The following is a 25,016-nucleotide window of genomic DNA, read 5'->3' as shown; positions in this document are numbered from 1 at the left end:
CCCCAGGTTGCCTCAACTCAAACAGAGCTTCTCCAAGACACATTGTGATGAACCTGTCCAAAGTTAAGACAAAAGAAAACATTTTGCTAGCTGCCAGGAGTAAGTAAGTGCCAACTGACCTACAGGGGCAATCCAGCAGGGTGACTGCAGACTTCTCTAATGAAACTTTTCAAGCCAGAAGACAATGGTCATCTACCTTTAATGTATTTAAACAAAACAATTTCTAGCCCAGAATTCTATATCCTGGAAGCTAAGATTTAAAATTGATAAAGAAACAAATCTTTTACTGACATGCAAACATTGAGGAAATTTGCCACAACAAGACCAGCTCTACAGGAAATACGACAACCTGTTCTACACACTGACCATCACAATGGACCACCAGCAAAGTAAGCACCCAGAAATTGAAGGATAGAACCTAGCTTCCAAAATGATGCAAAAGACAAAACTAAGTAATGGACTTTCACAAAATAAGATGAATAGAACTCTACCACACTTATCAATCATCTCAATAAATATTAATGGCTTGAATTCCCCACTGAAGAGGCATAGACTGGCTGATTGGATTAAAAAACATAAGCCATCTATCTGCTGTCTGCAGGAAACACACCTAGTCTCAAAAGACAAATTAAAACTCAGAGTTAAGGGTTGGAAGACAATTTTTCAGGCAAACGGAATTCAAAAGAAAACGGGTTGCAATCTTATTTTCAGATACATGTGGATTTAAAGCAACTAAAGTCAAAAAAGACAAAGATACTTCATACTGGTCAAGGGAAAAATATAACAAGAAGACATTTCAATTCTAAATATTTATGCACCCAACTTTTTTACAGAGCTGGGCAGATCCTCTAAACAAATCAAACAAAGATATTAGGGACTTAAATAAGACCCTAGAACAACTGTGCTTGATAGATGCATGTAGGACACTCCATCCCAAAGTTAAAGAATATACATTCTTCTCATCGGCCCATGGAACATTCTCCAAAATTGATCATATCCTAGGTCACAAAACAAACCTCAACAGAATCAAAAGAACTGAAACTTTACCTTGTATCTTCTTAGACCACAAGGCATTAAAGTGGAACTCAACTCCAACAAAAACATTCAATCCCACACAAAGGCATGGAAATTAAACAACCTTATGCTGTTTGACAGTTGGGTGCAGTAAGAAATAAAAGAAGAAATCATTAACTTCCTTGAGCATAACAATAAGGAAGACACGAGGTACCAAAGCCTGTGGGATACAGCAAAAACAGTGCTAAGAGGAAAATTTATTGCTTTAGATGCCTACATCTAAAAAACAGAAAGAGAGCGTATCAACAAACTCACATGCCACCTTATGGAATTGGAAAAAGAAGAAAAAAATCTAAGCCTAAATGCAGTGGAAGAAAAGAAATAGTCAAAATTAAATCAGAGATTAAGGAAATTGAAAACAAAAGAATCATTCAGAAAATTAATGAAACAAGGAGTTGGTGTTTTGAAAAAATAAATAAAATAGATACAACTTTGTCCACACTAACTAGAAATAGAAAAGTAAAATCTCTAGTACCTCAATCAAAAATGATAAAGGGGAAATAACAACTGATGCCACAGAGATACAAGAGATTATCTCTGAATACTAACAGACTCTATGCCCAAAAAGTTGAGGAGGAAGGAATCTTCCCCAACATGTTCTACAAAGCAAACATCACCCTGATACTAAAACCAGGAAAAGACCCAATTAAAAAGGGGAACTTCAGACCAATTTCACTAATGAATATAGATGCAAAAATTCTCAACAAAATCCTAGCCAACAGATTAAAGCTTGTCATCAAAAAAGTCATACATTGTGATCAAGCAGGTTTCACCCCAGGGATGCAAGACTGGTTTAATATACACATAAATGTTATTCACTGTATCAACAGAAGCAAAAACAAAGACCATGTGATCCTCTCAATAGATGCAGAGAAAGCATTCGATAAAATCCAGCATCCTTTTCTAATTAGAGCACTGAAGAGTATCCCAATATTCTAAGAGTAGGTGGTACATTTCTTAAACTGATTGAAGCATTTTATCATAAGGACACTTGCACTAGACTGTTTATTGCAGCTCAATTTACAAATGCCAAAATGTGGAAATAGTCTAAAAGCCCACCAACCCAGGAATGGATTAACAAGCTGTAGTATATGTACACCATTCAGCCATTAAAAAAGATGGAGACTAGGGCGGCGCCTGTGGCTCAGTCGGTAAGGCGCCAGCCCCATATACTGAGGGTGGCGGGTTCAAACCCAACCCCGGCCAAACTGCAACCAAAAAATAGCCGGCCGTTGTGGCGGGCACCTGTAGTCCCAGCTACTTGGGAGGCTGAGGCAAGAGAATTGCTTAAGCCCAGGAGCTGGAGGTTGCTGTGAGCTGTGTGAGGCCAGGGCACTCTACCGAGGGCCATAAAGTGAGACTCTGCCTCTACAAAAAAAAAAAAAAAAAAAAGATGGAGACTTTACATCCTTTGTATTAACCTGGATGGAAGTGGAACACATTATTCTTAGTAAAGCATCAGAAGAATGGAGAAGCATGGCTCAGAGCCTATAGCTCAAGAGGCTAAGGTGCCAGCCACATACACCAGAGCTGGTGGGTTCGAATCCAGCCCAGGCCTGCCAAACAACAATAACAACTACAACCAAAAATAGCTGGGCATTGTAGTGGGTGCCTGTAGTCCCAGCTACTTGGGAGGCTGAGGCAAGAGAACGCTTAAGCCCAAGAGTTGGAGGTTGCTGTGAGCTGTGATGCCACGGCACTCTACCCAGGGTGACAGCTTGAGGCTCTGTCTCAAAAAACAAAAAGAAATGGAGAAGCATGAATCCTATGTACTCAGTTTTGATATGAGGACAATTAATGACCTAGTATATGGTAAGGGGTGGGAGAAGGGTAGAGCAGAGAGAGAGAGGAGGGAGAGGGGTGGAGGAAAGGATGAGCAGAGAGAGAGGGAAGGAGGGAGGGGGGTGGGAGAAGGAAAGAGTAGAGAGGGAAGGAGGGGGTAGGGTCTTGGTGTGTGACACACCTTTTGGGGGCAAGACACAATTGTAAGAGGGACTTTACCTAACAAATGCAATCAGTGTAATCTGGTTTCTTGTATCCTCAATGAATCCCCAACAATAAAAAAAAACAAAAGAAAACAAACACAACAAAAATAGACAAACCCCCCAAAAATCCTCAGGAAAGGTATTTCTATGTAGGATTATTAATGTGCAAAGGCAGACCTTATAATAGACGATTTGACTACAAATCATTTTTTGTTTTTTTGTAAGGAAATCAGCTCAATGAAGACTTCAGCAGAACAGAGGCATATGGAAAACTGATATAAAAGACAGGCAACTTTGGCTCCATCATGGGGACTTCCTGATACATTTAAGAATAACTTAGACTACGCTCAATTTCTATGTGCACAGCTCACTTTAGATTCAACCCTTGCTTTTTAAAAGGCTAATGATCTATATCCCTGGTTACCTCAAAGTCATCTTCTAATAATTCTTTCTTTTTCATGAGCTGTTTTTTCTTCTTTTTGCTCAGATTCTGGTGCTCAACAATCTTGTCATAATTGAAGTGTTTCCTGCTGTCCTCCTCCTCATCCATCACCAGCAAAGCCATTTCAGCCTGTGGAGAGAAAAAAAGTTTCAATGTACAACAGTGTTTTTTGTTTCCTCCCAAAGAGGACATGGCGCACAGATAGCCCTTGTAGAAATGAGAACTCTAATCACTAAAGCTCCAGGAGGTAACATCTGTCATGTGTAAACTGTCTATGGATTACCAAAGCACAAAGAAACCCAGAGGCCTCTCTCTGGGAGGAACATTACTTAGAGAAGAGAGGTGAAAGCTAACATTTAAAATCCAGATCCCATCTCACTTAGTGTAACTATTACTGGGCTACAGAAAGAAGAATCCTCAAGTCCTTTCACATAAAAATTTTTCATTCTCATTTTGGTCTTTTTAAGCTATGACATAAAAAATCTAGCAAACAATTTTTGTTTCTAAACATGTACCTTTTTTTCTTAAATAGAATTTTCTAGTTTTACAAATGTGTATCTTTAACAAGGAGATTTTTTTTCTTTATTTTTTTCAATATTGACACATTTCTATGAGGGCAGGATTTTTTTTTTTTTTTTTTTTGAGACAGAGTCATACTTTGTTGTCCTAGATAGAGTGCCATAGCATCATCACAACTCACAGCAACCTCCAACTCCTGGGCTCAAGTGAGCCTCCTGCCTCAGCCTCCTAAGTAGGGGGCTCTACAGATGCTGCCACAACACCCAGCTCATTTTTTCTATTTTAGTAGAGTTAGGGTCTCGCTCTTGCTCAGGCTAGTCTCAAACTCCTGAGCTCAAGCAATCCACCCACCTCGGCCTCCCAGAGTGCTAGATTACAAGCATGTGCCACCATGCCCAGGCTGAAGGCAGGATCTTAATATTTGCTTCTAAAATCTAGTACAATGTTGTTTGCATTAAATAGGTATTTTCTATAGACAACAGGATTAAATGGGAACCATTAAAAATTAAGAAAACAACCATGGATACAAATGAAAAAATATGCTCTCAGACCTTTGTGAATCTTCCTATATTACTACTTTATTTTTTGAGACAGAGTCTCAATTTGTCATCCTTGGTAGAATGCAGTGGCATCATAGCTCACAGCAACCTCAAACTTTTAGGCTCAAGCAATCTTCTTGCCTCAGCCTCCAGAGTAGCTAGGACTACAGGTGCCTGCCACAACGCTTGGCTATATTTTTTAACAGATGGGATCTCGCTTTTTGCTAAGGCTGGTCTCAAACTCGTAAGCTCAAGCAATCTTCCTGCCTTGGCCACCCAGAGTGCTAGGAGTATAGGTGTGAGCCATTGCACCTGGCTATGTTGCCACTTTAGACTGCCTTAATTTCTTTTTACTTTCATTATTGGCACTTGCATTTGGCTTTCTTTTTAAAGTCATATCCACAAAGAAAGATTTTCTTTCTTGCTCTTTAAATAACTTCAGAAACTTTAATGTATATGTAATGAATGGAGAATAGAAAATGCATTAAGATGCAGAGTTTAGGTGGCCAGTGAGGCTCACTCCTGGACAGTGATGTGAACATCAGCCACAAGGGCACTGTTGTCTCCAATTCCTGTCTTGGTAAAAATACACATGACCCTGAACCTACAGTGTGACTAATGAATAGGTTTACCTCATTTTTTTTTTTTTTTTGTGTAGAGACAGAGTCTGACTGTACCGCCCTCGGGTAGAGCGCCGTGGCGTCACACGGCTCACAGCAACCTCTTAACTCTTGGGCTTACGCGATTCTCTTGCCTCAGCCTCCCGAGCACTGGGACTACAGGCGTCCGCCACAACGCCCGGCTATTTTTTGGTTGCAGTTTGGCCGGGGCTGGGTTTGAACCCGCCACCCTCGGCATATGGGGCTGGCGCCCTACTCACTGAGCCACAGGCGCCACCCAGGTTTACCTCATTTTGAAGAAAGAGTCTAATTCTGTACATTAGATTTATGTTATTTGTAATAAAAAGAGAAATGAAATTAGCACCTGACAAGCCATAACAACAAAGTTTGTATTACAGGACAGATTCAGACTGAACATAAAACTTATGGTAATATTATTTTGAAATTTTAATAGTATTTTCTTATTAGTTATAGTAAGTGCTTTAAATAATGTGATTATTTTCCTATTATCCATAAAGGACATAATCTTGGGTCTGAGGTAAATTTTGTGTTAGTTGGAGAAATGATGTCTGGTAAATAAGTAATATTTAAAAATCATGCTGCTAAAATATTTAATTATCTCTCTTATAATTTATTGATAAATTCCATTGCTAAAATACGTTTTCTCTTTTTAAAATTAGAAATAAATGTGGGCAATTTCATTTAAATTATACATCTCAATTATACACTAAGCACATAACAATGATCATGTTTCACCTTTTGTCTTTCCGTTTCAGTTTCTTCTTCTGGAGACATGCCATCTTTTGCAGATTTTATTGATTTTTTCTTTATACCTGACACAACAAACCAACATAAGAAGGTTAAAAATCACAGGACTATTAGCAACAAAATGCAAGATATCTAAAAGTAATCTTAACAATAAATGTGTCAAAACTAAAGGAAGAAAAACATAACACTGAAAGAAGACTATGAGTATATGAACAGAATAAAAACAATGCTTCTGGATGGAGTGACTGCATATTATGAAGGCAAAATTTCTACCAAAAGTAATGTATAATTTACACCATCAACTAAAAAAGAAAAACCAAGATTTCAACAGATGCAGAAAAAAACTGATAAAATTTAATATCTGTTCATGATAAAAGTATTTGAGATAGACTGATATGCTCCTTTATTTCATTTCCAAGAAACACAGCTGAAGACATCCTTTTTGATTCACTTGTGCAAGTTTCAACTTGCTTGGCTTAATCGGTGTTGCTGGGAGGGCTTCATTTGTTTCCATGCCGGCAGATTTTACATTTCTTTTTTTTGTATCTCAAAACTTTCATAATGACCCATGTACATTTAATAAAATTCCATTTAAGAAAGCCTTTACAAAGATTTAGTAGGTAGATTTGATGTACTAGTGATACATACAGTGTATTAACATGTACTTGGCTAGGCTTGGCAGCTCATACCTTATAATCCTAGCACTCTGGGAGTCTAAGGCAGGTAGATTGCTTGAGCTCAGAAGTTTAAGACTAGCCTTAGCAAGAGCAAGACTCTGTCTCTACAAAAAGTAGAAAAACTAGCTGGGCATAGTGGCACATGCTTGTAGTCCCAGCTACTTAGGAGGCTGACACAAGAGGACTGCTTGAGCCCAAGAGTTTGAGGTTGCTGTGAGCTATGATGACATCATGGCACTCTACTCAGGGCAACAGAGTGAGACTGTGTCTCAAAAACAAACAAAAAATTACACTGAAAGGAAAATAACCAAAAAATTATGGTACTGTATAGTGAGAATAATGGAACAGTACGGCTCGGTATAAAATAAAACGTAGCATTGTACGCATATCAATAGAAAGAGAAGGAATTATTTAATAACTGATGTCGGGCAATTTGTTTTATTCTGGGAAAAAAGAATTAAGTTATAGCCTTATCTCACAATGTATAGGAATGTAAAATACAGGTGGATTTAAGAGTTAAATATTAATAAAAAAACTATAAAAAATACAAAGGAATAACTTCCTGATTTTAAACAAAAGAAATATTTTCAACATAAGATCACCAGAAGAAGGCTGGGTATTAGCAGCCTGTAATCTTAGCAGATTTATTTTTATTGCTGAACAAAGATAATGTTCACTATATTATTCTTTCAATTTTTCTGAATGTTTATAAATTTCACATTAAAAATAAGAAATGGTGGCGGGCACCTGTAGTCCCAGCTACTCAGGTGGCTGAGGCAAGAGAATCACCTAAGCCCAGGAGTTGGAGGTTACTGTGAGCTGTGACGCCACAGCACTCTACTGAGGGCCGTAAAGTGAGACTCTGCCTCTACAAAAAAAAAAAAGAAAGAAAAACAAAAAAGAAATGGTTACTATGCCTTTTTTTTTTTTTTTTTAAGAGACAGAGTCTCACTTTGTCGTCCTCAGTAGAGTGCGGTGGTATCACAGTTCATAGCAACCTCCAGCTCTTGGGCGTATGTGATTGTCTTGCATTGGCCTCCTGAGGGCTCGAACTACAGGCGTCGGCTGCAACGCCAGGCTATTTTTTTGTTGCAATTTGGCCGGAGCTGGGTTTAGACCCGCCACCCTAGGTACAGGCGGCTGGTGCCCTACTCACTGAGCCACAGGTGCTGCCCAAGAAATGGTTACAATTAAGACACTAATATCTTTCATAGATAAGGATCTCATGTAAATTAAAATATTTACATTCACAGGGAACAGAAAATTCAGAAAAAAACAAACTGTCAATAAACACAAGAAAATTATTTCAAGCATCTCACAAATATCAATGGAGTGCCTATTATGCTGGAAACACAGCTCTAGGTACTGGTGATAAAAGGTGTGAGCAAGACAGTGAAAGCCTTTTCTCTCACTGAGTGTACCTCCTAACTGGGGATGACATAAGTAAAGCAGGACAAAGGGACTGGAGATTAAATGGGGAGGAGTTTGGCTAGAGTATTTACAGAACGCCCCTCCAAGAAAGTGACATAAACATTGACCTGCATAAAGTGAGGAGGGGAGATGTGAGAACACCGGAAGAGTGTTACAGGAGAAGGGAATGATCAAGAAGCAGCAGGAAGGCCTGTGAGGCTCAGTGGAGAAAAGGTGAAGAAGGTGGAAAATGAAATCAGAAAAGCAGGAAGCTGGCGCACTTTTCGCCCCTCTTCCCAAACTCACATTTCTTCACCCTGATCTCAGTTGACGACCTTATTCCCTATTTTGCTGAAAACATAGAAGAAATCAAAAGTGAAATTTCAGGCTGGGCATGGTGGCTCACGCCTGTAATCCTAGCACTCTGGGAGGCACAGGTGAGAGGATCCCTTGAGCTCAGGAATTTGAGATTAGCCTAAGCAAGAGTGAGACCTTGTCTCTACTAAAAATAGAAAAATTAGCCAGGAGTTGTGGGAGGTGCCTGTAGTCCCAGCTACCTGAGAGGCTGAGGCAGAAGGATCACCTGAGTTTGAGGTTGCTGATGCCACGGCACTCTAGTCCAGGCAACAGAGTGAGATTCTGTCTCAAAAACAAAAAAAAGGGCATGCCTGTGGCTCAAAGGAGTAGAGTGCTAGCCCCATATACCGGAGGTGGCAGGTTCAAACCCAGCCCTGGCCAAAAAGAAAAGACTGCAAAAAAAAAAAAAAAAAATTCACTTTCAAAGGCCCAACAACAAACTTGTGCTCTATAGTGCAAGACGATGGTTTTGGAGCTGGAATACTTGGGTTCTAAACTTAGTGCATCATGGATCTGCTGTGTGACCTTTATAGAGAGCTAACAACTTCTCTGTGAGTCAATGTGCTCAATCTATAACATGGAGATAATAACCCACTGGGCTGCTTCATCAAATGAAGTGATACTGGTAGAGTGCTTAGAACAGTGCCTGCCGCATGGTAACACCCTGTATGTGGGAGTCATTATTACTTGCATAGTTGAACTGTCTACGCTACAATCCAAATTAATCCCCTAGACTTATATAACAGAGCTTATCTCCTCTCACCACTCAAGCTTCTTCCCTGAATCATGTGATTTTTCCCTGTACTGGATCATTCACATCAGTACAACCATAATAGTGTCTCTCAAAAACAAACAACCAGATGATTCTGCTTTTGATGTCTTAGTACAATCCATTTACCGCTTAATAGCCAGGGAGAATTTTGAAACATTTAGATTACCTTATTTCCCTTGTTAAAATGATTTAGTATGTGTTATGTTAATGATTTTTCCCATCCTAGTATGTGTATTCCTTTGCAACTACTTTTAAGAGGTAAGTCTGTTTCTGCACCCCTTAAATCTGAAATAGCTTTCTGCCTTGCTTTGTGTTTAAGAATGTGATGGGGTCAATCACATCAAAAAGAAGAACAAAAAATAAATCTCTACTGTTAAAGGGCTTTAGAAGAAAACGACCAGATAGCTTCAAAAATGTAATCACTATAGCAGACAAAGTCAAACGTATTTAGTTTCTTTCCAGAAAATATTTTAATAAAAGCAAAATGTTTTAAAATGTAAAAAACAACAAAACAAAACACCCACAAACAAAACCAAAAAAAAAACCAACCAACCAAAAAACTCCGTATTTCTTTTTTTTTTTTTGTAGAGACAGGGCCTCACTTTATGGCCCTCGGTAGAGTGCCATGGCATCACACAGCTCACAGCAACCTCCAACTCCTGGGCTTCAGCGATTCTCTTGCCTCAGCCTCCCGAGTAGCTGGGACTATAGGCGCCCACCACAACGCCCGGCTATTTTTCGGTTGCAGTTCAGCCGGGGCCGGGTTTGAACCCGCCACCCTTGGTATATGGGGCCGGCGCCTTACTGACTGAGCCACAGGCGCCGCCCCAAAAAACTCCCTATTTCTTGATGCACTTTCTCCACCTGGCTTCTGAGCCACTGTCCCCGCCTTCCTTTCCCCTGGCCTCACGTTCCTTTGCTGTTTCTTATCTTCTTGATCTCTAAATATTGTAGGGCCTCAGAGCTCAGTCCTCTAATCTCTGCTCTAACTATGCTAACTCTTAAGATTCTTTTACTTAGCCTCATGTCTTCAAAAATCTATATATTTTTGTTGACTTTAAAAAAATTTCTAGCCCTACGACCTCTTCTTCTCAACTTCAAACCTCAACTCCAACTACCTATTTGAGAACTCTTCTGCCCAAAGAATAAAACTGTAAGAATGTATTTCCAAGAAATTTTAGAAATCTTTCCTTCAGCATTGCAAATAAACAGATTATTTAAGTATCAACTAAGGATCAATAATTCAAGAATAAAACAGATAAAATCTGCTGCATATAAATGTTACAGGAATTATCAACACTGACTTGCTCTTCTGACTCAGGGACCTCTAGAGACCATAAGATGTCATGAGAGATGTTCTTATCATGGATGAGAGGTAGTAAGTAATGTACAGCTGCTATTGACATTTGACTCGGGTGGGTGAGAGGTAGTAAGTAATGTACAGCAAAAACATTTTGCTTTTATTATTTGACTCGGGAGCAGTTGGCTTGGCTTAAATTCTGGCTCTACCATATTCTAGGTGTGGCAGCTTGTGTCTATTCCCTCATCTGTAAAATGGGGATTATAATAACAGTACCTCCCTTAACAGGTTGTTGTGAAGATTTAAAGAGTCAATAAATACAGAGTGTCATTAATGCCTGGCACAAGCTGCTACATAAAAGTGCTTGCTTTTATTATTGCTATAGTCTGACTATACATATAAGAGATGTCTTGGGTTCCTCAGTGATCATGCTGATGACATATTTTGTCTTCTTTTTTTGTGCCTGTCTGAATGGGAGTGGCACAAAGGCAGTTGGTATCAGTGCTAAAGTAGGAAAGATAAGTCTAAAGAACAGAAGCCTCAGTGTCTACAAAGCTATATGCAGGGGTCCTCAAACTTTTTAAACAGGGGGCCCATTCACTGTCCCTCAGACTGGTGGAGGGCCGGACTACAGTTTAAGAAAAAAAACATGAACAAATTCCTATGCACGCTGCACATATCTTATTTTGAAGTAAAAAACCAAAACGGGAACAAATACAATCACACCGCCTCATGTGGCCTGTGGGCCGCAGTTTGAGGACCCCTGTGAGTATCACAACACAATGTCAATACTCAGTGAACTGCTACATACTGTCTTTTCTGGTAGACTGTATCCTGTCCTTCTATTGCAGAAAAACTACACGGTCTCCAGAGTAATACTAATTACATCACACTGACCAGGTGTCAGGCAATATTGTTCTATTCAATTTACATATACTAATCCACTAAATCCTCACTACAACACCATGAGATAGACTTCACTATTTATTATAATCTTCATTTTATAGATGATTGAAACTGAGGCACAGAAGGGTTACTTGTCTCAGGTTTAAAAAGCAATGGAACCACGATTCAAATTCAAGCACTCTAGATCAGGTTTTCTATTGGTAACCCTAACTATACTCCTTAGCTGCCAAATGCCATTCTTCCTGTAACAGCCCTTGCAATTTAAAATGCATTAAATTCACAGAACATACAATGGTGGTTGAAGAACTGCAGCTAATAGGGAATAAAAAGAAAAGCAAAGCCTAAAGTCTAAAAGAGGTTTTAGAAACCCCTCCATGTGTAAGGCCCTGCAGGGTTCATGTAGAACCACTAATCTACTGAAGCTGCATCTCGGGCCACCCAAGGACCCCTACACCTCACCAAGTATCTGCAAGATACCTCTTTGCATGACCAGTGGCACCTGACTCAACCAGTTCCAGCCCCTTCTAAGCATTGTTTTCTCTTCTAGCTCACAGGCCACTGTGTTAATACATTTCCTCCTATTTCTTGGCTGCTCCTTGTCAGTGTCAGAAGCTTTTCCCAGTTTTCCAAGTAGAACCTCCTCGAGCTGATGCAGTAATAGTACCTTCTCGCAGGCTTTTCCTGACCTCAGGGTCTAATCTTGCCTCCTGTTTTCTTGTCAGTATTTTCTACTTTCCAGTTCCATGGTTTGAGCCATTATTTATAAACTGTAGATTCTTAAGTCTACATCTGTGTTCTGATCTCTCTGCTGATTTCTCAGGTTCATATCTACATGTCAACAAAACACCTCCATGTGGATATCCAACAGACATCTCAATGCAATTATGCCCCAAATGGACCTACTTACTTCACTTCCTACCCCAAGTTATTATTCCTACATTCCTTCCTAACTCAGTAAATGGAAGGGCATTCTCCCACATACGCAAACCAAAAACCTAAGAATTATGCTAAATTTCTACCTGATTCAAATACATTAGCATGTCTATTTCCAAAATATATCTGGAATCCCATTCTCTTTTATCCTCCCAATTCTGACTGGCACGTCAGCTAAAAAACCATCATCTCCTGTCTAGACCTCTGAAAAGCCTGGTCTCCCAGCCCTCACCAATGTCTTTCTTTAATCTGTTCTTTTCACAGGCACCAAAGTATTCATTCCACTGTCAGGGAGATAATATTTCAATTTGTTGCTGAGACAACAAAGCTGTGCAGGGGCAGTTCCTGCTGTGCCTCTAGCCTACCAATTGCCTCTCTGACCATGTCCTACTTTCAATTTTTCCAACAGGGCCCAAGTTTTCTCACACTAGGATCTTCTTACCCACTTTCCCCCCACCTGCAAGGCTCTTCCCATCAGCTCTTTATGCCTGATTCCTTCTCATTTCTCTAGAAAGAATGTTATCATCTCAGAGAGGCCTTTTTTTACCTACCCTATGTAGAGTGAACTCCCTTATTCCCTGCCTCCTCCCAGTTATACCCTCTACATTACCTTATTCCTACCTTTCAAACATTCACCATACTTTCATGATATTCTTGTTTATCTATCTAGCATATCTTCCCTAAAACCAGACTCCTAAAGGGATACAATCCTGCTTTTATTATTACTGCTATATCTCTAGCCTAGTAGAATGTTCAGTAGGCAATCAAAATATTTATTAATAAACAGATACAGAAAGACATCATTTTTATGGCTCTAAATTTCATGTAAAAAATTTTCAACCTTTGTTTTTCTTTTTCCTCAAACAAACAAACAAACAACCTTAAGCCTATATAGAAACATACACTCCTAGGAAGCATTCTGAAATGAAAAGTATATTCAAAGCAAGCAAATTTCCTCTAAACCTTTTCCTTGGAATGTCTGATACTTTAGAGAAAGCTTACGTACAATTAAAATGTGCCGATTCCAAGAAACTGGTTACCCCCAGCTATCCAACTGTTTAACTTACTCTTTGAATCCTATCCTAAGTTCTGTGATCTGACCAGACTTCACATGCCAAATGAAAGACTTTGGATAGAGAACAAGGAAACTATAATGCTTCACATTTCTCCATTATAAATTTGGTTTCTTGAAACCAGAGGATAAGGCTAAAATCCATCATCTTCTAGAAATGACGGCTCAGGTATGATAAAAAGCAGAATATGCTAAGTTTCCATTTCTCTGTCCAATTCCCAAGAATCTCATATCCTATAATAGACTTTATTAATCTTGATGTCCTTTTCATCAATAAAATGTCAGTGCTAAAAAGCTGTAACAACCAGGAAACAATTTTGAGCTATTTTGACTTTCCTTTTGAGAACTATTCTGGCCCACTAGTCACAAGGGATAGAAAGCAGGAAAACTTCATAAAATCCTTTTCTTTACAATGCTAACTTGGAGTTGCTCCAAGACCAAGTCTTTGGGGGTTCATGTGTGTGGTATAAAGATCAGGGAAAGGCAAAAGGCATGAGAACAAACAGAAAATGTTCTCTTACCAAGAATGGCCTGAGACTTACTAAACACAATCACACATACCAAAAAGGTAAAAATGACAGCATTCAGGAAAGAAGAACAGTGAGTACAAAATGGAAACAAGGCTCCCGAGGAAATCAGATGCCAGATGATTTAGGGATTCAAGGAAACGAAAAGCTGGCTTTCAGCTATAATTAAGCAGAGTAAGTACAAATGGGATAAAATGAAATATAGATGCTTTTATACATTGAGCAGAAAAAGCTTCTATACAACTTTACATATAAATTTTTAATATACACATATCAACACAAACATATGAACAGATTCATTTCATACTTTTAATTCTTCCTACCCTTTGCACAGAGACCTAGAGTATAAAAAAGCAGTGAAAGCACACAAGAAAGCGATTATTCCCCCTTTCTATTTCCTCCCATCCATTTTATAGACTCAGTCTGACTGGCTCTAAAGATATTTTCCATAAAGGAATCCCCAGCAAGCTGTGAAGTTAACTACATCACCAGAAGCCTCCTACACATAAAACAGGGGGAATGCTGACCCTTCCCAATTGGATCGGTGACTGTACCCCATAGGAGAACAACTAAGGGAGCTACACAAATACTAGTAATCATAAAAGATTAATTAGGGCTTCACTCCCGTAGCTCAGGGGTTAGGGTGCTGGCCACATACACCAAGGCTGGTAGGTTAGAATTCAGCTCGGGCCTGCTAAACAACAATGACAACGACAAATAGCTGGGTGTTGTGGCAGATGCCTATAGTCCCAGCTACTTGGGAGACTGAGGCAAGAGAATTGCTTAAGCCCAAGAGTTTGAGGTTGCTGTGAGCTGTGACGCCATGGCACTCTACTGAGGGTAACATAATGAGACTCTGTCTCAAAAAAAAAGGAAAAGAATTAATTAGTATATATTGTTTCCACAGATCTTACCTTTTTCTTCAGATTCCATAGAAAACTACAAAAATGGGCTAACTTACCTATTTTTTTAACTTCTTCAGCAAAGTATGGGTCATTCAAATCAACATCAGAGGGAAGTTCCTCTTCACTGGCCTCTTCAGCAAGAGCCTTAAAGTTGAACGTAAAAATAATAGTCTCACTATTATAATAACTATAACATACATACATGGAGAAAAATCATATGCATTTCTTTTAAATCATATAGTTCAATCTAAAATTAAACCAGTTTTTAAAGTGGATCAGTTTATAACGCCTTCCTAAGCTATTATTTCATTAGCTCATTCCAATAATCATGGACTACTTAATAAATGCAAGAAACTATGCAGGGCTTCTAGAAAAAAGTCAAAGTTACACATGTTTCTGCACCTTCAAACAAATTCTGTATCTATTATAGGAAATTAGACACATAAAGAGACATATACATTAATAATTCAAAACAGAAAGTGTTGGAACAAAGTGATACAGGCATACAAAGTAGGAAAATAGTTTTTAGATGGGTGACCAGTGAAGAGAGATGCCTTCTCCCTCATAAAATTGACAATGACAATGGCTATCCACAGTTGGATGAGTTTACCCCTTAAATTACTGCTTAGAGAAATTTATTTGCTGGTTAAAAAAAATTTTTATTCTGAAATTTTAAAGTACATACAAAACTAATAAAGATAATATAATGAAGTCCCTGTTCTCATAACCCAATTTTAATAATTATCTTGCTTTATCTATAATGTACCCTTGCAACACTGCTAAGCTATTAAGTAAATCTGTCGGTGAAGGTTTTCCTAGTCAAATTTGAATAGACTACATACTAAATTTAAAGTGAGAAATCAGCCTATAGAATAAATGGAACATACATGAACTAAGATCAGACTAACCAAACTGAGTTTATTTCCAGGAATCTACAACATCTCTAAGTCATTTTAACAAAAATGTTCAGAATGAATTATTGCTAAACATCATCCTGCACGCAAAAAGACCTACTAAACCCTGAAGAATATTTATTTTGACATTAACATCCTTTTAAGAACAAGTGCTTCTAAGAATTTTTTTCACCAAACTTTTTTTTTTTTTAAGAGACAGAGTCTTACTTTGTTGCCCTCTGGTAGAGTGCCGTGTAGTTACAAGTCACAGCAACTTCCAGTCCTGGGTCTTGGAGATTCTTTTGCCTCAGCCTCCCGAGTAGCTGGGACTACAGGCACCCGCCACAATGCCTGGCTATATTTGTTGCAGTTGCCACTGCTCTTTTAGCTGGCCGGGGCCGGGTTCAAACCTGCCACCCTCAGCACATGGGGCCGGTGCCCTACCCACTGAGCCCCAGGTGCGCCTTCACCAAGCTATTATATGGATTTAGCAGTCACGTAATATTTTTAATGCAGATTTTTTTTAATTTTATTTATTTATTTTTTTGAGACAGATTCTATGTTGCCCTTGGTAGAGTGCCATGGCATCACAACTCACAGCAACCTAAAACTCTTGGGCTCAAGCAATTCTCTTGCCTCAGCCTTCATTGTGGCACCTGCCACAAAGCCTGGCTATTTTTTTTTTAATTTAGCAGGCCCAGGCTGGCTTTGAACCCACCAGCCCCAGTGCATGTGGTTGATGCCCTAACCGTGAGCTACTGGCACCAAGCCAAATGTGGATTATTAACTACATATCTACTCACATTTATCTTTAACTGCTTTATACCTCACCAACTATCAGTTCTAAATACTAAATACCATGGCACATAAAAGTGTATTTATTTCTTCAGCAATAATTTTTTAGTGTTAAAACTGAAGTCACTGATGGAATGGGGGTACAATAATTTTTAACTTGAAGAAAATCTTGAAACTTTTCTATATAAAAAAGAACCTGTGGAGTTAGAGAGATTTGCTGGAGCAGCAAGTCCCATACAGGGCACTGTATATAGAACACCCTGGACACTCAACTATTGTATTTTGAACATTGTTGATAAAACGAGACTTAGCCCAACAAAGGGAAAAAGAAAAAGCCCAAGATAAGCTCAAAGCTCCTAGCAAACAAAAATCAAATAACGTAATTGTTAACTCAGAATCACTACTTAGGTTACTCTAACTCAGGCATCCTCAAACTTTTTAAACAGGGGGCCAATTTACTGTCCCTCAGACCTGGACTATAGTTAAAAAAAAAACAAAAAACAAAACTATGAACAAATTCCTATGCACACTGCACATACCTTATTTTGAAGTAAAAAACAAAACAGTAACAAATACAATTCACACCGCTTCATGTGGCCCACAGGCCACAGTTTGAGGACACCTGCTCTAACTCCTGGGCTTAAGTGATCCTTCTGCCTCACTTTCTCCAAGTGCTAGCATTATAGGCATAACGACCCCATAAAGACCCACTTAAATTTTCCAATAAACTGACAGTTTAACCACTTGTGGAGTTATTCCATTTAAAAGATATTTTACTGCCTACTTAGTCTGAAAGGAAGCTCTAGGGAAGAAGGTAGCACTTCAATGGGAGTAGGAATTTTACCCCCTTTCTCCATTTTACTATCCATTTCCACACACAATGAGCCCAGCAGAAGTACAGGAACTACGCTATCGTAGCATTCAAATGTGCAGCCCTCCCTCATTACAGCACTAAGTCATAGCTGTACCAAAAGTGCTGCAAGCTCACACCGTACAGAGAGAAACAGTACAGTACAGTAGAAAGAACACGGGACTGAGAGCATGGATTCTGTCTCAGCGTGGCCACCAGCATGCAGCCTAATCCCAGACAAGTCACCTAATTTCCTACACTATAAAACAACATGGTTGGACTCTTTTGTTATGGGGTCTCTGTTATGGGAGCTGTAACTCTGAAAAAGATAATATCCCCTGAAAAATGGAGGTCAAATCATATTTTACAATATCAACATAGAAGAAATACTCTTGATAACAGGATGTGATGACAACAGATGTTAAAAGAGCCATATGATAATACTGCAAAATGAAAAATGCAGGTTGAGAAGTAGAAATGTTATCACATAATTTCACTCATGTTAAAAACCTCTGTATGCATATATCCTCAAGTAAAAAGTCTCTTCCTCAAAAAGACAACAGAATCATACTGCTTTATATCTAGATATCAACTAAACTATGTATTTCATTTAGGTAGCACATAAATGTAAAATGTTACAGTGCAACAGTTAAAGTGGCTCAGGTTTTACATACCATTAAATGGTCTTGCTGAAGACAACTTAACCTAATGAATTGTCACTTGCTTAAAAATGTGCTGATACAAGGCCTATTCCTGGGAATGGTTGTATTTTGAAATAGCGTCAACTATTGGTATCTCCCCCCTTGGTCTCTTTTTCGTTGGAGTGCAGTGGCGTCTTTATAGCTTACTGCAAGCTCTAACTCCTGAAGTGATCCTCCTGCCTCACTTTCTCTAAGTGTTAGCATTATAGGCATAAGCCACCACTCCTGGCGCACTGGTACGTTCTTTTTTTTAGAGACAGAGTCTTACTCTATCGCCCTAGGTAGAGTGCCATGGCGTCACACAGCTCACAGCAACCTCCAACTCCTGGGCTTAGATGATTCTCTTGCCTCAGCCTCCCAAGTAGCTGGGACTACAGGTGCCGCAACAACTCCTAGATATTTTTTTGTTGCAGTTGGCCGGGCTGGGTTTGAACCTGCCACCCTCAGGATATGGGGCTGGCGCCCTACCCCCTGAGCCACAGGTGCCACCCATGGGTACCTTCTTCTACTTAGTTGGTTGGTACTCAGTAAATATTTAGTTCCAATTATCATTGATACCTTCTGTTTCTTTTTCAGTCTTTTTTTCTCTTTTTTCTTCTCTAAAAATTGTTGCCAAGGAGTCAGTTTATTTTTTCCTTCCAATTTGTTTTTGACCATCTCTTCTGCACTTTCTTTAAGACCTGAGGGAAAAGTCCAAATAATTTAGTTAAAATGTCCTTCAATCACTTAAAAGCATAATTTATAAAAGCAAAAATAATTTATACTTCTGTAATAGAGAAATAAGATAAATGCAATAGTGAATGTTTGTAATACATGAGATCCTAAAAGTTATTTCCTAATAACAAACAATAATGAACCTAACTAAATAAAATCAAAACAAACCAACAAACCCAACAACTTGATACATAGTTAAGTCATTAAAGAAAAATACTTTAAGCTCAACCTTCATTTCTTTACATTTGTTTTGATCCTCTAAGAAAATTTCTGGATAAAATCTTCTCAGAACATGACTACTATTTAATATTTTTTTGTAGTAAAAAACAAGTGGTTTAATTATCTGTACTTGTTTCTGCTACCCAAGTGAAAGTCAGTGTTCCCTGGGAACTACGGGTTTCAACATAAATTGTTTAAAAAGGCAATCCCAGTTGAAATACCCCATGAGGAAAGAATTCTTATCTCTCCTCAAGCACTCAGTGAAGCCACACACTTAAGATCAAAAGGACCATCAAGTTCAGATTCCATAAAGGTTTAGTTCTTTCAATGCTAAATTTCCTCCTGTATTTCACCTCTACAGGTATTTGTTTTTACAGTCTGCTGCTCTTGATTCCTATTTCTAGGAGTTTTATGTGATAACTGGAGAGGACTGAGGAGATAGGAGTAAAAACCTCAATGCTGATCTGTCAGTGTACAAAGACCCTTACTACTGCCAAAGTGAAGGAAATAGTGTGCTGTCCCATTTGATAATAAAGATGTTTATTTTATTTTATAGTAATATTTTGATGGACATGGTTGGGTGGAGCTTTAGTTAGATGATTTAATGAAATCCATTTAAAAAATTAACAGAATGATTCAAGATGCTCTTTCAAAGAGAGACATGACTAATCCTGATCACCTTCCCAGATACAATATAAATTTGCAGAAAGTGCAAGAAAATTCTAAAAAATTATAATTCTCTTTTTGCTAATGAATCTACAGAGACCAAGAATATTTATTAACTTGTCTAAGAACATGCAGGTAGACAGCTGCACATCTATTGATAGGATCTAAACTCCTGATCATCCTCTAACCCAGTGATTTTTAACCAGTATGCCCTGAAAAATGTTGAAGCTCGTTAATTAAATTATTTATGAAAGAAGTTGAAAGCAGTTAAGTACATTCCTTTTTTTTTTTTTTTTTTTACTTTTTTTGGATCAATATAACTATGCCAAAGAAGTTTAACTATAGGTTCAGTGCGCCCTGAGATAAAAAAGTTTGAAAAACATTGCATTACCCTATTACCAAATACATCTAAAATGATGGGTTGACCTACAGAATGAAGAAATGTATAGCCCAAGAATAAAATCTAAAGGTTTGGGTCTCAAGTTCCTTATTCACAGAATGGTCTAGATCAGAACTATGCAAATTCCCCTCCCGAGCCTACCCTCCCTGCATCCCAGGTAGCTTTTTTTCCTTTTCTCAAACAAAATATCTGGTATAAGTCCAAATATACAAATTACAAGTAGTGCTTCTGAACCTTGAGCCCCAAAGAACAGTCTGAAACAGCTGGAATAGATGATCCCTAAGGTTAACTTCTTCCTTGGCTTTTAACCTAAGACTTAATCTCCAAATTTCTATGACTTAGAAAAGCATTAAATTATATGCACACTCAAGGTTACATAGATTTCTTTTTATGACATACTTCTGTTAGGATTTCTGATTAAATGCCAAATCAGAAATAAAACTCTCCATTCAAAAATGTTTCTTATGAGAAAAACATAATTCACTTTATAAACAGGTTTTAGGAGAAATGCAGATCACATAAAACCATGTCCAGATCGCTGAAAGATTTGACAGACACATAGTAACAGATAAATGGCACCTAAGAAATGTAAACTGAGATCTTCATTTGGGAGAAACAGCAAATTATGATAAAACACATTGATTTCAAATAACAAAATAAAATAATTTATATATTATGTCTGTAAGTCAGCACATAATCAGCTGTCTTAAAATTTAAATGCATAGTATTGTGTTACTGGATTTTTTTTTTTTTAGTTTATTTTTTTGAAAAAAGTTCTGACCTTGGTGATCACATTTATTGGAAATGTTGGAGAAAAATAAAAATGACATTTAGCTTTAGGAGTTATGCATTATCTACAAATTAACTCATTTCAAGAGTGGAAGAATCCTTGGTCATTTCTTTTTTCTTTTTTTTTTTTTTTTGTAGAGACAGTCTCACTTTATGGCCCTCGGTAGAGTGCCGTGGCCTCACACAGCTCACAGCAACCTCCAACTCCTGGGCTTAAGCGATTCTCTTGCCTCAGCCTCCCGAGCAGCTGGGACTACAGGCGCCTGCCACAACGCCCGGCTATTTTTTGGTTGCAGTTTGGCCAGGGCCGGGTTTGAACCCGCCACCCTCGGTATATGGGGCCGGCGCCCTACTCACTGAGCCACAGGCGCCGCCTGGTCATTTCTTAATATAGAAATGTACGCAGGTTTCTCTTTTGAATGTCTTTCACATTTAAAGCGACACTTAGACAAAGTCTCCTGGATGATAAATTCTTTGTATCAGCCAACTCTCAATGCAGGGGGAAACAGGACAACGCCATCTCCTCGCACAAAAAGCATTGGAATATTCCGTTTTGTTGATTTATATATCTCTTCATATGTTTCTTCATCAATTTCTATAGTAATCACAGTTTCTTCCACATCTCCCAATATCATATTTAAATGTTGATCATAAGCATGTAATCTGTCCCGAAGCTCTTGGTCATTTTTCATTTTCACATAAATTCACTCATCCAGGCTGAGCTTGATAGGATCCAGAGGCTCCTCTACAGTGTTGGTAGTTTGTTGCTGGTTCACGTCGTCCACCATGTTTCAAACCCTGCGCTCTTTCCCCTTATTTTTTTTGAGGTTACTGGATGTTAGTAACTTTAAAGTGGTCTACTATAATTTCCTCATATACCATGATTTTATTACTTCAAATATTAAGTTATTAATAATGTATTTTTTAGCACCAAATTCTTTTCTGATTAATTTTGATCTTTGAAACTTAAACTGTACTTACTAGCTCAGCACATGCTAAGTAGAGTTCTGCATTATCTCTGTTAAATAACTAGAGTGCTGGTTCTTTTTAATTTTTTTCCCGGAGTGGAGTGGCATAATCATAGCAACTTCAAGGGCTCAAGCAATCCTTCCCCCTCATCCTCCTAAGTAGCTGGGACTACAGGTATGTGCCACCATGCCCAACTGCTAAATGTTTTATTTTATTTTTATAGAGATGGGATCTTACTATATGGCCCAGGTTGGTCTTGAACTCTGGCCTCAAGGAATCCTACTTCAGCCTCCTGAGTAGCTGTAACTACAGATGTGCACCTCTGTGTCCAGCTAAATTCTGTTTTATTTTTGCAGAGATGGGATCTTGCTAAATTGCCTAGGCTGGTCTCAAATTCCTAGCCTCATGTGATTCTCTTCCTTGGCCTTCCAAAGTGCTGGAATTACAGGCACGAGACACCATGCTGGTTTGATGCATGTGTACCTTTTCTGGAGACATGGGTAACTTGAGAACTTGATAAAAGCTATGTGCTCTTGCCCTGAAATACTGTACTAAATAAACTTGTCTACAATATTCAGGGAATTTATGAATACTCATTGATCAACTCTGTGTAAGAATCCAAGGGCTTCAGGGGCTGAAGAGAAAGACAAGAGTCCATCTCCCATAACTTCAAAATTTACCAGTACTAACAACATTTGTAGGTTCTACATCTGGGTTCTCAATTTCAGCATTCTTGTCATTTTGGATCACATAATTCTTTGTGTGAAGAGTTATCCGTGCATTGTAAGATATTTAACAATTCTCTGGTCTATCTACTAGATGTCTGGAACCCCAGTCGTTACAATCAAAAATATCTTGAGACATGCCAAATGTCTGGGGGTGGGTGGGTGGGGGAGGGGCCACGAAATCACCTCTAGTTGAGAACTACGGTTATAGACAATGATTAGAAGTAATTTCTGAAAAGAAGGGCTCTGTTATGTATAAGTGGTATTATTTTATTTAGGGCTTGATTATACACATAATGTCTTCCAACTTTATAAGTTTCATCTGATAAGCCTTTTCTTCCAACTAGACCAAAAGCAGGCTAAAAACACTTCCTTTCATATTCCCTAATATTCAGCACAGTGCCAGACACACAGTAAGTATTTAATAAACACTTAATTGATCTGTCTTTAGGGAAGGATTCTTACTTCAAGCCAGCTGTTTGATCTTTCATGTTTGGAACATATTCTCTCCAATAGAAAATGAATCAAAATTTTAAGATCTAAATAAGTGTTTTTTATCCCTCAGTGGTTCATGTGGTTTAAAAAAAAAAAAAAAGGAAAAGAAAAAGACCTAAAGCCCTAGAATAATTCATGAAGTATTTATAATTAGGAAAATTTTTGGTACTTAATTGGTTTATAGCAATAAAGAAATAGTATCTTCAGTTAAATACAGTCTTAATTTTTTTGCTTGGCTCTCATTTAATACACCAAAATAGTAGAATAACAAACACATTGTAATGAATTAACACACCACCAAGACAACTTCAAAAATGCTTTGTTCTCATTGTCATCATGAGGTCATTTAAATCTTTTGCCACAGATCACAGTTGCTTATGTTCCAAGTTCTTAAAACTATGCCCATCCCAGAAGCCTCTTGGCATATGCACAAGCACATTCTTCAGAGACAGTTTTAGCCTCATTTGAGAGCAGCCACTATGTGACTAAAAAACAACTTCATTAAACTTTTATCTTTGCCCAAATTTGCTTTAACAAATTTTAAGTGTACATCTAAGGACTGCCAGATGAGTTAAAAATAACATCAACAATCCTACAAATAAATAAGTGGCAAAAACCCCCTTCACAGTCAACTATGAACACAGATAATTCAATTGTAACAATAACTGAAGCACAATCCATTCCAAATATTCTGGCAGTTTGCATACATATAAAAATATTTTAGAATATCCTTACAAAGTCCTTACAAAATAGGGGAATATATCCCTCCTGACCATACTTACTTGAAATACCTGAAAAGTCTTCAAAGGGCAGGACATGAATAGTTTAAAATAGCTCCACTAGGTACTATAATTGACTTTGTTCATGAAAACATAATGCAAGTTTTAAATTTCTGATATAGGCTGAAACTAGCACTCTTTATTTAAATAGGGACTTAGGATGAATTGGGAATATTCATGAACGTTTATAGCTCAACCTTTTTTTATGGTTGTATATTATAAATCATACAATGTTAACACTCAATTCCAAAAGTAGATTTTAAAATGTAACTAGCTTACCACCATTGTCACTAAAATAGCAAACTTAGAATTCACTCTGGGTACAAGGCTAATGTATAGGAAAGTCATCAGTCATGCCCCAAGGAACACTGTCGTCAAAGGCACCCCTTCTATCTACAAGTCTGGAGAGGACTCATTTATTCATTACAACATAGGTCACAGGAATACTTGGTCCGATTAAGTAAAGGGGATCTTTGCCAGGGCCATTTTTTCCTCTATGGTAAGATGTGTACATGGGGTATACTGGATAAGCATACTGGATAAGCCAAGTTACCAATCTTTCTAATGAGAAAGATGAATTAAGGTGTTTTAAACCTGCTGTAGGCCCTCAAAATTTCCTGTTTGAACTTCTGTAAATCTGTTTCTTAAATTTTTATTGTTTCCAAGTTATCTATTCTTTACCATTTATCACAGTTGCAATTTCATAATTATTTGTGTGATCAAAAACTTTTTTTTCCTCTCTGATAACAAGATGATGAAAAAAAAAAAACAACTTTTTTTTTGAGACAGTCTTAAACTGTTGCCCTGGTAGAGTGTCGTGGTGTCATAATAGTTCACAGCAACCTCCAACTGTTGGGCTCAAGCAATTCTCCTGCTTCAGTCTTCTATTTTTAGTAGAGACAGGATCTTGCTCTTGTTCAGGCTGAGCTCAAACTTGTGAGCTCAAGCAATACACTCACCTCAGCCTCCCAGAGTGCTAGATTATGAGCTACCAGGCCTGGCAAAAAAAAAAAAACCTTTTTTTTTTTTTTTTAATTTTTTGAGACAGAATCTTACTATGTTGTCCTCAGTAGAGTGACATAGCTCAATCTCTTTGGGTTAAGTAATTCTCTTGTCTCAGCCTCTCGAGTAGCTGGGACTACAGGTGCCTGCCATAACACCTGACTATTTTTTGGATGCAGTTGTCATTGTTTTAGCAGGCCCAGGCTGGGATCG

At 38.2% G+C, this 25,016-nt stretch overlaps 1 protein-coding gene and 1 pseudogene across 4 annotated transcripts in view; both read right to left on the bottom strand.

Moving 5' to 3' along the window:
* Positions 1-25,016, bottom strand: part of ESF1 (ESF1 nucleolar pre-rRNA processing protein homolog) — a 65,020-nt gene that overhangs the window by 5,108 nt on the left and 34,896 nt on the right. For all 4 annotated transcript variants that reach the window (XM_053574470.1, XM_053574468.1, XM_053574471.1 and 1 more), the window contains exons 10-13: positions 18,604-18,725; positions 14,863-14,950; positions 5,936-6,012; positions 3,484-3,630 (exon numbers count right to left, since the gene is read on the bottom strand). In XM_053574470.1, the coding sequence (XP_053430445.1) occupies positions 3,484-3,630; positions 5,936-6,012; positions 14,863-14,950; positions 18,604-18,725 (434 nt within the window). The remainder of the gene's footprint in view (positions 1-3,483; positions 3,631-5,935; positions 6,013-14,862; positions 14,951-18,603; positions 18,726-25,016) is intronic.
* LOC128573929 (U6 snRNA-associated Sm-like protein LSm3) lies at positions 21,295-21,733 on the bottom strand (annotated as a pseudogene).

Source organism: Nycticebus coucang, chromosome 21, assembly GCF_027406575.1.
Source record: "Nycticebus coucang isolate mNycCou1 chromosome 21, mNycCou1.pri, whole genome shotgun sequence".
Taxonomy (NCBI): domain Eukaryota; kingdom Metazoa; phylum Chordata; class Mammalia; order Primates; family Lorisidae; genus Nycticebus; species Nycticebus coucang.
Note: the sequence above shows the minus strand (reverse complement) of the source record. Positions and strands in the feature narration are given on the sequence as shown.